At 37.0% G+C, this 15,545-nt stretch overlaps 1 protein-coding gene across 3 annotated transcripts in view; it reads right to left on the bottom strand.

The window, feature by feature from the left end:
* Window positions 1-15,545, bottom strand: part of TASP1 (taspase 1) — a 303,312-nt gene that overhangs the window by 281,528 nt on the left and 6,239 nt on the right. For 2 of the 3 annotated variants that reach the window (XR_004679429.1, XM_035005826.1), the window contains exons 2-4: window positions 12,702-12,920; window positions 9,159-9,226; window positions 6,775-6,843 (exon numbers count right to left, since the gene is read on the bottom strand). Coding sequence is in view for 1 of the 3 variants with exons in the window: in XM_035005826.1 (XP_034861717.1) it covers window positions 6,775-6,843; window positions 9,159-9,226; window positions 12,702-12,846 (282 nt within the window). In the remaining 2 variants the exon portion in view is untranslated. Of the gene's footprint in view, window positions 1-615; window positions 887-6,774; window positions 6,844-9,158; window positions 9,227-12,701; window positions 12,921-15,545 lie in introns of those variants that run through there. The other variant, XM_035005827.1, reaches the window with a different exon arrangement.

Below are 15,545 nucleotides of genomic sequence, written 5' to 3'. Positions count from 1 at the left end.
TAAGTCTAAGTTGCTTCCACATAACCAAAGCACAGACTACCACCAATTCCATCATACTACCAAATGTAGCTTTAAGTAGCTCAAAACTGAATTCCAAAATGTAGTATGTTCTTGGAGAATAACAATTCCAAGAGCAAAATGAGGGTTCACATATAACACTACATGCTCCTCAGGAACTGCTAAGTCTGCTCTTGGACTATATCTTCTAGATTCGGCCAAGATGAATACATCTGATAAGGTCCACATATCTTATCAAGAAATGGCTAGAAAAAAGTGAAAAATGTTTCATGTTCCCATCAGGACACAGTAAAACATAACAAGCTCTGTACTTCAGTGTTTTGACTTGATCAAAAACTAATACACAGTTTTGATGCAGTGTAAAATTAAATCAGACTGTAATAATTGATTCAGTTTTCTTTAAAGGAAAAAAAATCACTGCTTTTCCATTAAGCAGGTACTTTGTGCTAGAAAGCACATCTAATTTCTAGGGCCCTAGAAAAAGAACAGATGTACCTACTGTGTAAACACAAACAGTAAGTTACAAGTTGCCCCTTAGTACTAAAGGCAAGAATCAGCATCAGTACTCAAAAATGTTTTAAAAAGAGTGTAACTTACTTTTACTGTCCCAGGCTAACTGGGCTCGACATGTCTGGTGCTTCTTTGTCTGCACATGGCCACCCACAGCCTGTCTTCTAATTAAATCAATGCTCTAGCAGCAGAACAAGCAAACAAGTTGCCTCCCATCTGCGTACAGCTCTTCAGGACACATTTCCCTTGGTCAGAAGGTGGAAATTCTTGGGAGAGGTGATTTTCTCTGCCTCTTCACAAGAAGAACATGGATACTTGGCTGGATGCAACTCCATGAAGTGTAACTGTGTATGTACACCTCAAAAAATAAAACAAAATAAAAGAAAACAAAAAAAATGCAGAGAAACATAAAGACTCTATAAACAGCTGGAATACACAGAAATACTGAAGCACCACTGGAAATAATGCTAAACAGACAGGCAAAATGGGGTCTCTGACTGAAATAATCAATGATACCAAGTTGAAAAAAAAAAGGAAAGAGCATCTAAAGACAAAACTCAAATTTCATGCAATGCAAACAGGTTAAGTACTACAAAGGATAAAAGGTAAAACTCCTTGCTTCAAATACATAAAAACAGGTCCTCCCCACATTATAGAGAATAAAAGATATTATCAATTGAAGAGAAAAATGACTTTCAAGAGTGTTAGGTCTAAAATTAGACTCATCAGTCATATTATGGTTAATGGGCACTTGTATATATGTGAGCTAAATGCATCAAGCTGTCTTTCCAATGTGTTCAGCCCCTTGTGGGAGGGGAGGAGGAAGCAAGGAACCACTGAGATACTCAGCTACCCTCTGCTTATGAAAAGATGATTTCTGCAAAACAGAAAATGTTCAGAAAAATGGAGATGCTCGTTTATTTACATACTTTTCTAACCTCCCAAATAAACAGAAATGCCTATAAAACAAATGCCCCTCTTTTTTTTCAACAACAACAACAACAACCAAAAAACACTGAAGTAGGGTAGGGGGCAGGATGTGGTTAAGTGTCTACTCACAAAGAAACTCCATAAGCAAACTTGCGAACAGGTTTTGTTAAGAGAAAGTGGGGCATATCAGCCTTTCCCAAAGTTCCCTTCCATCCTAGATATACCCATATGCCAGGAGCAATCCATACCATCTCCATGACCACTAAGCATTTCGAGGACTGGCAGGCCTTAGGTGCTCTCTCTCTCCCTCCCTGTGGCACATTGACAATTCCAGCCCAAGAGAAGGGGGTGTGGCCTAATCCTGCAGCTGCAGAGAGACCTGGATGGGGGCATCAACAACAGACTAGTCAACAGCGATGACATTCTGGAGGGGTACCTGGGTGGCTCAGATGGTTAAGCATCTGCCTTCAGCTCAGGTCATGATCTCCAGATCCTGGGATTGAGCCCCACATCAGGCTCCTAGCTCAGCAGGGAGTCTGCTTCTCCCTCTCTGCCTCTCCCCTTGCTTGTGTGCACTCTCTCTCTCTCTCAAATGAATAAATAAAATCTTAAAAAAAAAAACAGTGATGACATTCTGGAGATCCCTGCTTTAAAGAAATGCATGCAGAGCTGGCTCTGGGTGTAAGAGGATATAGAGACAGACAAATGTGTGACGGTATTATATATAATAGAAATATGCAATAATGCAAATATTTTTTTTCTCTCACACCCCAAACTATCGGCCATCTATAAGAAGTTACTTCTTAAAGAACTTTCCTAGAGTTCATAAGCAAGCATTATATTGGATTATATAGAGACCCAGAGACAACAGACTGCTTAGCAGACAGATACAAAAACGTGTGCCCGATATAATCTGTTCTTTAAATGTTAAAGCATTTCAACAATAAACTAATTTCAACCATGACTTACCATCTTCCCTGATCACAGGGAGCCTTAAAGGATGAATCAAATCAAGTCAACACAACAACTGCACGGTCCACTTAGAATAATATAAACTCAACAAAACATTTTTAACAAAGGAGCCTATGCAAGCTGCCTTTCACTATATGAAATTTCAAAGCTATATCTACCACTATTTTTAATGCACAGTATTCTACCTACCAAAAGTACTAGTTTCAAAATGAATTGACCAAAATATCTCAAAGCCTACACCAAGATATTCAAACTCTCAGCCAGATTCATCAGTTTTCTCATACAAGACTACAAATAACCTCTCAAAACTGCGTCATTCACATTTCACCTCTGATTCCTTATCAGAAAGGAATTCCTTATTAGAAAGGTCTTACTAGATGTTTTTCAGAAAAACATCGGTGTGCAAAGGGAGCTTCAGTATTTTACAAGTAGCTTGTTTCCCATCGGAATCTGTGACACATTTTCTACATTAACAGTTGCATCATGACTCATCCAGATCTATAGCCAATTTCCTCAAAGAAGAAATTCATATTAGAAGCTATCCCATGTGAAATGTGCAAAATTATGATCTAGAGTTTACAATCCACTGCCACTACCTGAACCAAAACTATTCCAAAAGCAGCCGTGAAAACAACTGTTTTCCAGATGAATAGCCCCAGATAGGAAGATCAGATGTTTCACAAACCTCTTCTCCACTGTGAGTGAGATCAGATCTGTACTATCCAATGGATAGAAGTCACTTTCCCATCAGTTGTAAGGACAATCTCAAAAAAGCTATAAATAGCTAAGTGAAACAATGGGACCAAATCAGTTGAACAATAAATTAAAATATGATCTATAAACTGGCCTTTCCATTTCCCTCCTCACATTTTGAGGATAAACAAAATGCATTTTGGTGTTATATCATTTTCTTTTTTTTTTTTTTTTAAGATTTTATTTATTTGACAGAGAGAGACACAGCGAGAGAGGGAACACAAGCAGGGGGAGTGGGAAAGAGAGAGGGAGAAGCAGGCTTCCTGCTTCTGGGATCTTGACCTGAGCCGAAGGCAGACGCTTAACGACTGAGCCACCCAGGCGCCCCGGTGTCATATCATTTTCATTTCCATACTGCAGAGCACGCCTCAAATGGAGTGGCCACCTTCCCTCCCAAAACCCTCAAGAGAGAAGCTGGTCAGTTTAACAGGCAGGAACTTAGGCACTCACCTCCCCACTTCTTTAAATGACAGAAACACCCCTCTAGTGTCCAGAAGTGGTAGTCTTAGGATGATACCACTGTCTGTAGTGATAAACGAGGATAATGAAACTACACAAGGTGATCGGTTTCCAAGAAAAGCTCAAAAATGATGTGTCTAGGTGGCCTGCGTAAGTGTGCATGTGTCTATACATATAAATTTCTTTCTCTTTACCTTGTCTCTTCCTCCCCTATGGCATGGAGTTGAAATCAGTGTACTTTTGACTACTTGGGTAAGTGCAAATTCTTTTTTTTTTTTTTTTTTTTAAATACAAGGCTAGATACCCCCTCTAGCCAGTAAGGACCATTAAACCATTTCAGTCATTTCAGCCCACAGTTAATAAAGTGTTCAAGGAATTCTGCCTAAGTTTAAAAAATAAGGGGTTTTTTTACTCAAAAAAAGTACATCCCAGAGTCAAAAAAAAAAGGTCTGATTTCAGCAATTAGGACAAGACTTAGCTTTATTGAATATATTGGTCAAAACTAAAGAAAAGTAGGTACTCTCAAATTAAACATAACACATTATAAATCAAAACTCTCTGGGCCTTTTCAGTAAGCTGAAAGGACTCAATATTGTTACTTATATTTTTCTAAGTACATAAAATATTAGAATCTGATTTCCTTATATCATTCCATTGACCTTAACTATTACAATACTCCAACTGAACTCTTGAAAACCTCACCTTGTTTAAAGGTGATGAATCAAAGCAACCAAAACTGCAGGGGGCAGTATAAGCATGACTTCCAACATAATTCTTAAGATTTAGGAAAACTCTTCCAGCTAGCCTTAGCCATTAAACTATTCACATATTTCAAAAATTCCACATAAAAGTGAATTATTAAAGATAATTAATTGAAATTCTTCTCCAAATTTAACAATGGGGGTGAGAGGGAGAAGTACACTAAACTCACTCAGGTGTATCTCATGCTCCCATTATCTATATAACATAGTCCAGTCAAAAATAATAGAACAAGTTTGTTTAAAAAAGAACTTCATATCCACACTCTTAAAAAACAGAAGTCATCATTCAAAACTATAAAGCTCACTTACTCATGAGTAACTTGCTATTCCAGAATGTATTTTTAATCATTTTTAAGCATAAATAAGTAAACTCTTTAAAAGTATGGTTGATTGATCACTGGAGAAAAATGTAATAAAATATTCAACATGATAGAAGTATGACTTGAGAAAATTAAAGTTATTCTAAAATGAAAAGAAAAGAAAAACTTAATTTTACTCAATTTTATATTCATAGTTGCCATTACAGTATTATCTCCCAGCTACTCATTAACCTTCTTTTTCTTTCCCTGGACCGACACTGACTCCATCCATGCACCACCGATAACCTCAGGACATCCTCTTATGCACAAAGGAGAGTAATTTGCAATTAACAATTTAATTAAGTTAGATGAAGCTTTCCTTCTGTGTTTTGAGTAAAGGTAAGATCTGCTGGTAAGTACATCAATCTTCTTTCTTGCAGCACTTTTCTCCTTTCATCCACACTATATAGTTAATCTTTTCCTGGCATTGTAAAAACATGTCATTCATAGTCACCATAAATATTCAGCTCATATATATCACTTCCAAAGCACTTCATAATAGTAATAATGACTAATTTCTCAGGGGTGCTTACTATGTGTAACACAATGACCTAAGTGCTTGTCATATGTTAAAACCCAATCTTCAGAACTCTATGAAATAGGAATTACCCCCATATTATAAATGAAAAAACTGAGTCAAGGAGAATCTGGGAGGTGCCCAGGGCTAAGGACTGGTAAAGGTGGTGTAAGATGTTATCAGTCACAAACAGGAGGGGACCATATATCCCAAGTCAGATGTCTCAGGAACCAAACTATAAAAGAACTTGTACCCATCATAGATGTTTACCTTCCTCGACCACACTTGGACCCATCTGAAGGCATTAACAGGAGAGATTAAAATCTACAAAGCATGATCTAAAGCATAGCTCCACAACTAAGCAGGGGAATATACAGAAAACACGGCCAGGGCTTCTGGTAAACTCCTGAGCAATTTTCATAGGGAAAAGCAAGGCCTGGCATGACTGGGTAGGTACCCTGATATGAGAGCCTAAATCAAAGGGCCACAATCCAGTCAACTTGGGCAGACCCACTCCATCCACCTCCTACCTCAAACTCATCACTGGTTTATCTTCGTATCTTGATTCCCCAAGCAGTCTTCTCAACCAGAAAAGTATTTGTTCACTATAATCCTCTAAACAGATTGACACAAATCTATCTTCTCTAAGTTTGAACAACAAAAGTCAGTCTTCTGAAGGCCTCAGTAATCTCCAGGACAAATTCATCCTCAAAGTTCCAGTCCCTCAATATAGAGTAAAACAAGTATAGCGACCTTGAGAGCCTCCCCACTGAATTCCTCAATGTCTTCAGTTAACTGGAGACCAACTTTTTTTTTTTTTTTAAGATTTTATTTATTTATTTGACAGAGAGAGACACAGCGAGAGAGGGAACACAAGCAGGGGGAGGGGGAGAGGGAGAAGCAGGCTTCCCGTGGAGCAGGGAGCCCGATGCGGGGCTCGATCCCAGGACCCTGAGATCACGACCTGAGCCGAAGGCAGTCGCTTAACCGACTGAGCCACCCAGGCGCCCAACTGGAGACCAACTTAATAATCACACTGGACAAGACACACTTCACACAGCATGGCTTCAGGATACAAATCTAATTGATAGGTTTATGAGGAAACATCCCCTTCTTCTTTAGACACTTCTAGATAGCTATAATTTTTTGTTTCCTAAACAAGAGAACATGCATTACTTTTGGAGAAGGGGAGTTAACTTCAGGAATTTTCCTATTAAACATAAGAAAATTTGGGTATCCAAACACCAATAACTTTTATATTCATGAATCTCACAAAAAGGGGTGGGGAAGAGGGATTCAATCAACTTTTATGTTATTCAGAGATGTCCCCAGTGAAAACAACCCAACAATATATCACAGGTTTCTTCATAACTTTGTTAATACAGTTGGGAAACACTGGTCATATAATTGATGATTAACTAACTCAACACTCATGTCATTTAAGAATAATGAACATAAACTCACAAATATTTTAAATAAAACAGAAAAGAAATACCTCGAGTTCCACCAGAGCTGCAGTCACTGCATCTGTCGCAAGAGCACCAGCCTGTAGCTTTTCAATTGCCTATGAAACCAAGGGGAGACATTATGCATTGTAAAACCACAACTTCCCAAACATACCCAAAAACTTTCCAAAGCCTTAAAGAAGTGTAGGAGACATTTAGAGTTAGTAAAAATTAATCACTAGCTCCATTCCATACTTTAAGACATAACCTACTTAGATTTAAAACAAGCAAGGGTTTATATTCAGGATAATTTATGATATAGTTCACTTATCATTCAAATTAAGAAAATGAATAAAATCTAGCCACTAAATGCAAAGTGCAGGCGATTTAGTAAGTGAAAGGGCTTCATTCATCACAGGGCAATTCAAAATAGCCATAGACATTATGTGAATTCAGTTTGGTTTAAATATCCTGATAATTCAAAGGAGGGTGCTTGTTGTATAAGCACCAGGTGTTGTATGTAAGTGATGAATCACTAAATTCTACACGTGAAACTAATATGGCACTGTATGTTAACTGGAATTTAAATATTTAGAGAAAGAAAAATAAATAAATATCCTCATAATTCATATTTTATATACATAACTGAATCTCAGACTAAGCTAATAACATCTTCTCCCACTGCTACTACTCTCCACACCCCTAACTATAAAAAACAGTGACTCTCAATCACAGAAATATTTCAAAATCTTTAGATGAACACATACATGTGACTAAAACATTTTTGGTACTACAGTGGTTCCCCCTTATCCACAATTTCAATTACACCCAGTTAACTGCGGTCCAGAAGTAGATGATCCTCTTTCTGACATAATATCAGGTTAACAGTAGCCTAGCACTATGCCCCAATGCCTGTGTCATTCACTCACTTCATCCCACCAGGGAGGCATTTTATCACTTCACATCATCCCAAGAAGAAGAAGAGGTGAGTACTGTACAATAAGATATTTTCACAGAGAAAGGGACCACAAACACACCACTTTTATACATACACAGTACAACTGTTTTATTTTATTATTAGTTACTGTTGTTAATCTTTTACTGTGCCTAATTTATAAGGTAGACTTTATCATAGGTATGTATATATAGGAAAAAACATGGTACATATAGGGTTCGGTACAATATGCAGTTTCAGGCATCCACTGGGGGTCTTAGAACATATCCCCCATGGGTAACGGCAGACTACTGTATGATATATCGAGATAAACAAATCATATTCTTTTGTAATATAAACTATAGAAAGTAAAGGCCCATAAAATCACCTTAACTTCTGGAGTATAAAGGAAAGAGAGAGAAGGAAAACTGATTTCTCCATGAACTATTAAAGCTCCAATTTAGTCAACAGAGAAAATGCTCAAAAGCTAAGAGTGGTATTCCTCATTAAACTTTTAAGTTCATTCACTGTGTAAATTGAGGGGGCTGATTATACATTCCAAACGTATTAGGATTCTAGGACTATAGTTACAGAAAACATCTTTTTTCAGATGATGAAAACACCTCAAACTTTGAAAATTAAGATAAAAAATATGAAATAGTTTAGAGAACTTTTAGCTTTATTCTAAATTTCAAAAACAAAAAAATCCCTATAACAAAATATTCTTATTTATTTATGTGATTTCATTCGTAAGAAAAAGCTTAGATCTCTAATAAAGTATAATCTTTCTTTTAAATGGTATTTAAATGAAAAGACTGGAAGAGACCCATATTTACTCAGTATATAATATCCATTAACATTATATTTGCATAAAAAGTAATGGAAGCTTTGCCAAAAAGAGTATATAGTCGAGATCAAAATAAAAACAAACAATATTTCTTCTGAGTCCATTCCTGCCTCCACATTGAGTTTTCAACAATTTAGCAAAACCTCAAAAACCAAAGAGAAAAAAAGCACAACTGAGAACAAGGGCAAAGCTAAACTCAGGAATGACAATGAATTTGCTATGATACAAACTACTAATGAAAAACAGAAGGAAAAAGGACAGGATAATCTCCCCAAGAAAAGCAGCCATTTTAATTTTTTATTATTTATTTTCTTCTCTTCGTAGAAAGACACATTGGCTGCCTTTTAACTGTTTTCCCTACTCCTTCAATGGAGCTCAATGCCTTTACAAAGATTAAAAGATATATGATTAGGTGCCCACAATTCCAAAAATACAGACTTTAATCTGGGAAAGGAAGGGCAAAATCTAAGCATCATTTGGAGAATAAAAAACACAAAACAAAACAAAACAGAGACCCCACAAATATGAGCACAATAATTTCATGGTCCAAACTAAAGACTACCTTAGAAGTCAAACCTTAAAATTTTGAATTTCAAGGTAAAGCTGCCTGCTGGCCAAAACAAATGTTTCCATCAGACACACTCTGTTCATACCTTCTGACAAGCTCGTTTGCATACATGTTTATATTCCTTGGCTTTGGATTCGGAATGATAACCTGCACCTGTAGTGGAAAAAAACAACCAGTTGTTAGTTATCATTAAAATATCAGAGATCTTACTTAGATTATATAAATAGGTCATACAAACTGATGCTCTCCTGGTGACAATAAAGCTATTGTCCTATATGTATGGAGTTTTCAAATTCTAATAGCTTCCTTCTCTACCATAAGTCTTTTTAATGCCATGTCTTACCTCCTTTTTCAAAGGCTATTTTCCTGCCAGAGGCACTAGAAATAGCTCATATTCCCTAACAAGCTCCATCAAGACCATCTTCTTTTGAAAACCTCTCTCCAAAGTCAGGAGTTTTTTTGGTCTAGAGTTGATAACCCAGGAGGTGTCAAGGACAGAGTCCCTTCATGTTCCTTTCTGTTGACCTTCAGAAAGCCCCTGCCATTTGGCAAATTACTGTTCAGAATCCTGAATTCTTAAGAGTAACTTCGGAAAACTATGTAGTTTCTAAATAACATTTGAGGTTGAGGAGTATTACATCCCACCTCTCCACAACCACCAAATACCACCGCTCCCATGCACACTTTTTACATCCTGTCACTGTCGTAATATAACTCATGGTGTCTCTGAAACCTCAGTGACAGCATATTGTAGTCTGCCTATTAGAAATCCCAGTGGTACCCATCACTTAAACACCCAGCAACTTCCTCAAGAGAATCGCTCTGAAATTTGTTTCCCTAAGAGGATTAATACTTGCTTAGTTAGGGATTTGAGAATAATCTAAATAAGAAAGAAACCAAGACAAGGGTCCTTAAAGTGTCTTATTGATTAGGCTTCTAAACAAAGTTCTTTAACTGAGCTCTGAATCACCCCCTCATCCAGCCACTAAGTTCCCATAGGGGTCTAACAGAAGGAAGGTTAAGAACTGCATTTCTAAGCCTCAGGGCTCCTCAAGTGGGTCTACAGACTCTGACACAAACTTACCCCAACTTTCCTCAGACCAGAGAAAGAAATGGCTCATGAATCTATCAATCAGGGACCCAGGAGAGCAGAAAATATGCCAAACCAATAGGAATCCATAATCACCCCAATTCTAATCCTATTTCTCAGGAGAACTCTGAACCTTCATAGAGCTTGAACCAATATTTAACAGGCCTCTCTTCATCGTTCTCTAACACGTCTGTCACCTTAGATCTGGGGGCCCCAATCTTTCAGCAGTATTTCCCAAATCATGGGACACTACTGCAAAATATATAACTTTAGTGTATGGATGACAGTTTTAATAGGATTTAACATATAAATCCTTCTGTTTTGAATAAGGGAAAAGTCTCAGCATGGCCACAGTACATCTTTCATATCTGGTTAACACTTCGTAATTTATCTAACAAAGGAAAGGTAGCCTCAGAATCTAAGCCACTGACATACAACAGGATTCAGCTAAGATTTAATTACACTGTTTTGGTTGCACTGTGTTTAAAGTTATTTTCTCCTCATGCAAGTGATACTGACATTTCATTTAAGGTAAGTTTCATCTTTCAAGTTTTAAGTAAAAAGTGTTCAGCTTTTTAATATTAGGTAAATAGTATAAGTAGTATACAGATCAAGGAAAAATCAAGAATCTAAGATTCAAATGACTAACATTTGGGCAAGTCTCCTCTAGTTAAAAAAAAAAGTTTAAAATCTCTACAATGGATAAGGAACTGAAATTTTGTCCCTTAAATGTGCCAGATATATATTTCTGCATAATCAGTCTATCTGACCTTCTAATAACTTAGGAGAGGGTCACCTTAACCCACATAATTTTCTGCCATGACCCAGATTTTGTCCTGTTACTGCTGGCCCCCAGCAGCAACTTCATCTAAGAGCCATTCCCATCTAGTGAGTGTCTGAAAGAAGAGGGATCCCATCATGATAGTCATAGAAAGCAATGCTTTCCAACTAATCAAAAGCTCTATGTTGTTGCATGTTACAAATTTGGAACCTTTCTTGTACATTTGTCACACACTCGTTCTGAATGAAATAACTCACTGGGTACCATGAAAGATGCACCAACATGGTGTAGTAGAAGGCAGGCGTTCTGGTTCCAAGTCTAAATCTAACTGGGTTATTTCTAAAATTTACCTCATTTCTTTGCAAAATCTTTTGAAAGAAAAGCAAATTGAACCTGGGTTTTCCGATTCTCCTGGATTAGATTCTGTAAGACTTCCCAAGTTATCTAGTCCAGATATAGCCAAAGGTTAATGATCAGGCACAACACCAGTTTGACAAGAAGAAACAATTCTACTCCTTACCCCACAGGAAAGTTAATCTTGATTCCACCCTGCTTGCCTATCTGAGGAAAGTTAAAAGGAGATCCAGCCATTCCTTCTCCCTTCACAGAAGTCATGAATTTTAGATAAATACAAGCAAATAAAAATGACTTAGGGCGCCTGGGTGGCTCAGTTGGTTAAGCGACTGCCTTCGGCTCAGGTCATGATCCTGGAGTCCCTGGATCGAGTCCCACATCGGGCTCCCTGCTCGGCAGGGAGTCTGCTTCTCCCTCTGACCCTCCCCCCTCTCATGTGTTCTCTCTCATTCTCTCTCTCTCAAATAAATGAATAAAATCTTAAAAAAAAAAAAAAAAAAAAGACTTAAAAAAGGAAAAAAAGCCTGCTGGGCAGACCTGAGCAGAGCTGCACTACTCTGAAACACAAACTCTTCAATGATCAGGGACCCAGGGGTTGAACTTCACTGCATCTGTTCTCCAGGTCCTCTGTATTGTCAAAAGCACTACACTGGGACTATGGGCCCACTTACGGGTGTCTCAACCTGGCTGTAGCACAAACTAGCCATGGGGCTAAAGCTACTTAATCTCTCTTCCTCACTTGTAACATTAAGAAGGCAAATTAGTTCTATGGCTGTGTAATTATATGCTAAAATGGCCATAGTTGGGGCGCCTGGGTGGCTCAGTCAGTTAAGCACCCAACTCTTGATTTTAGCTGTGATCATGACCTCAGGGTCGTGGGATGGAGCTCTACATTGGGCTCCGTGCTCAGCATGGAGTATGCTTGAGATTCTCTCCCTCCCCCTCCCTCCTCTTCTGCTCTTCCCCCCACTCGGAACTCTGTCTCTCTCTGAAAATAAATAAATAAAATCTTTTAAAAATAAATAAATTAACTAATTAATTAAATAGCCATAGTCAAACATGGGGTCAATAAAATTTTTCAGCAGCATCGTTTTTAAAAACACAAACCAGAGTTTAAGAAATTACTTTGTCTGATTTTAACACTACCTAACTGCATGTATTATATGGGGTAAAAGTAAATAATGGGAGTAGAGAAGTGAAGAAGACATAGGAAGAGCTGTCATTATAAGATCTTCCAAGCAGGAAGTAGGAGAGACCTATATTGAAGTCAATCTCTTTGGTTCCAACTCCTCTCTGGCAGTTTGCCTCCCCCAGATGTGAAATTCAATTCTCAGTGTACTTCAAGGCAAGAAAAAAAAAATCAGAATTATTTTCATCTTCCAACTCGCCCACTGAAAGCTTACCTGCATGTACCAACACAAAGCCCCCTCGCTTCTCCTTATGGGACTGCTTTGTTTCCAACTCTTTGACTGTTATTTTAACAGCCGAAACCTGAGATGATCTGGAAGGCAGCCCTTCTCCAGAACTCATCCCCTTCTCCATGGTCATTCTCCGAGATTACCATCTTCTATTGGGAAAAGAGCATACTTCCATCCAAAAGTAACTGCAGGAGAGGAATTGCCCTAAAGAAAAACGGCAAAGATGGTATATATTTCTTGCACTAACACACATAACTTATACAAATTTGTGCAAAGATAACTTTCCAAAAACCTAATTTTAAAGTTATTTAACCGAGTAATACAAAGAATACGAAAAGGTTAGAACTGAAATCTCTGTCCACACAGTACTTGCTTAAAATCATATAAACAAAAGAACTATTGTAAAAAGACTTCATCCTGAGTCCAAAGATATTCTATCTTTCATTGTATTTACACTGAAGAAAACCTCAATATAACTTCAATATCGCTTTCTACTCCCTTTAATCCAAATGCTAATAATCTCTGGGACATTCTAGAATCACAGGTGATGCTGATAATATCACCAAGCCTTGATGTAAAGCTGAGATTGCAGCTTACTTTTTTCCCCCAGCTTTATTGTGATATAATGAACATACAACATTATGTAAGTTTAAGGTATTCAAAACGATTGACACACACACACCATAAAATGATTATCACAGTAAGACACCGAGATTCACACTGGTAGGTAAAATCTAGACCTTATTCTAAACTGAGAAGTAGGGAGGGACGCAAGTCTTTCTTTGCCAATATAAAACATAAATAGTCACATAAAAAGTGACTTAGCTGCCTAATTCAAAAAAGTGGTGTTACTCAAAGTGTGGTCTGCAGACCAGGGCTTGTTACCAGTCTGCAAGAGACTTATTTTATTAATATATTAATTGCTTTCTATACACATTTTCAACAATGTGTATACTTCTTATAATTTTTTCTATTTCCTTTTTTTAATTATATTTTTGAAGCAACTCTACCTATTAAATGTAATAAAATTGAGCTTTTGTTTTTATCTTGCTTATTCTTTTTTTATTTAAATTCAATTAATTAACATATAATGTATTATTTGTTCCAGGGGTACTGGTCTGTGATTCATCAGTCTTATATAATACCCAGTGCTCATTACAACATATACCCTCCCCCGTATCCATCACCTCTCAACCCCATCCCCCGACCCTCCCTCTCCTCCAGCAACCCTCAGTTTGTTTCCTAAGATTAAGAGTCTCTGATGGTTTGTCTCCCTCTCTGGTTTCGTCTTGTTTCATTTTTTTCTTCTCTTCCCCTATGATCTTCTGCCTTGTTTCTTAAATTCCACATATGAGTGAGATCATATGAGAATTGTCTTTCTCTATTTCACTTAGCATAATACCCTCTAGTTCCATCCACATCATTGCAAATAACAAGATTTCAAATTTTTGATGGCTGCATAATATTCCATTATTTTTATCTTTCATATTTCAGTTTTGTTTGGAGCTTGTTTTGGGGGGTTTAGTTTTGGTTCTTTTGCATTTTGTAAAACAGTCAACAATGGATTGAAAATTTTTTAAAGTTGGTCCTTTACACCAGAGATGGTCTGAGAAGCACTGCAATATGGCATTTTAACTTTTTTTAATTCTTGGTTAAAAAGAGTCCATTGAATTTTTATTATATAACACTTCATTTAAAGGACAAATAATTTTAAATCAAAATATATACATGCTCTTGTATTAAAATGTTAACATATATTCACAAATGCAGGAAGAAACTTTTGATTACAAAAGAGTGCTGATGTTGATTAAATAAAAGTGAACTGAAATACCTGCTTTTGTTTTTGTTTTGTGGTGGCAGCTGTCTTTCTAAGAATGGATCTTCTTCTAATGACTTCACAAGGATCTGCCTCAATTACTTTTATTTGACTTTTGGCTATTTGGTTATTTCTCTTTGGTTATTTGACTTTGAATACTATGTATTCATGTGTCATTGACGAAGGGGAATTGAAATGATTAGCAGTCCATCTGCCAGCCTATACATGCCATCACATCTGACCAGGCCATGAAATCAGCTTGGGCCCACTAGTCCCACAAACATAGGTTGAATGAAAACTCAGGCCTTGGAAAATTAAGAGTTTCAGTTAAAATGAAAAAATATCCAAGCATTATGGGTTATTAAACTTCAAGCTACTGACTCATTGTTATCAGATACATTTTTTCATAAATAAGAAACTGAAACATCTATATTTTACAATGAATAAGGTTGATGTAATAGGCATGTTCATGGATATGAGAGATTTAAAAACACTGCTTCCAGGCTTGTCTGAAAAAAAAAATGTGCAAGATAAATTAATATGCTATTTCTTGAGCAATCTACCATCCCTCAGAGACTATCTGAAATATATTTATTTAGAATATCATGTCATCTCCATAAACTCCTCCAAAAATGTTGACCCCCAAAGTTCTGCAGGACTGGGAAAGAAATTTAAATAGACAGGCTATGCAATGTACAACTCTGGCCTCAACTCCCAGTGGTTAGTGGAATGTTTCGATTTCAATTAGAAATGAAGCAACTTCTACTCCAACATTAGTTTTTGTTTAAACCCATTAAAGGTCTGACCTACCAATAAATAAAGAGTTCCAACAAATGACTAAAAATAAGACAACAAAGGGCAAATGGGCAAATCCCAGTTAACAGAAAAATTGTATAACAGTTTAAATAGATCAAAAGATGCTAAACCTCACTCAAAAGAAAGATACAAAATAAAACTACACCCAAATGCCATTTTTTAACTTGGGTTGACCAACATCAAAATGACACCACGTT

The sequence above is a fragment of the Mirounga leonina genome, unplaced genomic scaffold (genome assembly GCF_011800145.1).
Source record: "Mirounga leonina isolate KUSES-001 unplaced genomic scaffold, KU_Mleo_1.0 Mir_150, whole genome shotgun sequence".
Taxonomy (NCBI): Eukaryota; Metazoa; Chordata; class Mammalia; order Carnivora; family Phocidae; genus Mirounga; species Mirounga leonina.
The sequence above is the reverse complement of the archived record's forward strand: the minus strand, read 5'-3'. Positions and strand labels throughout refer to the sequence as shown.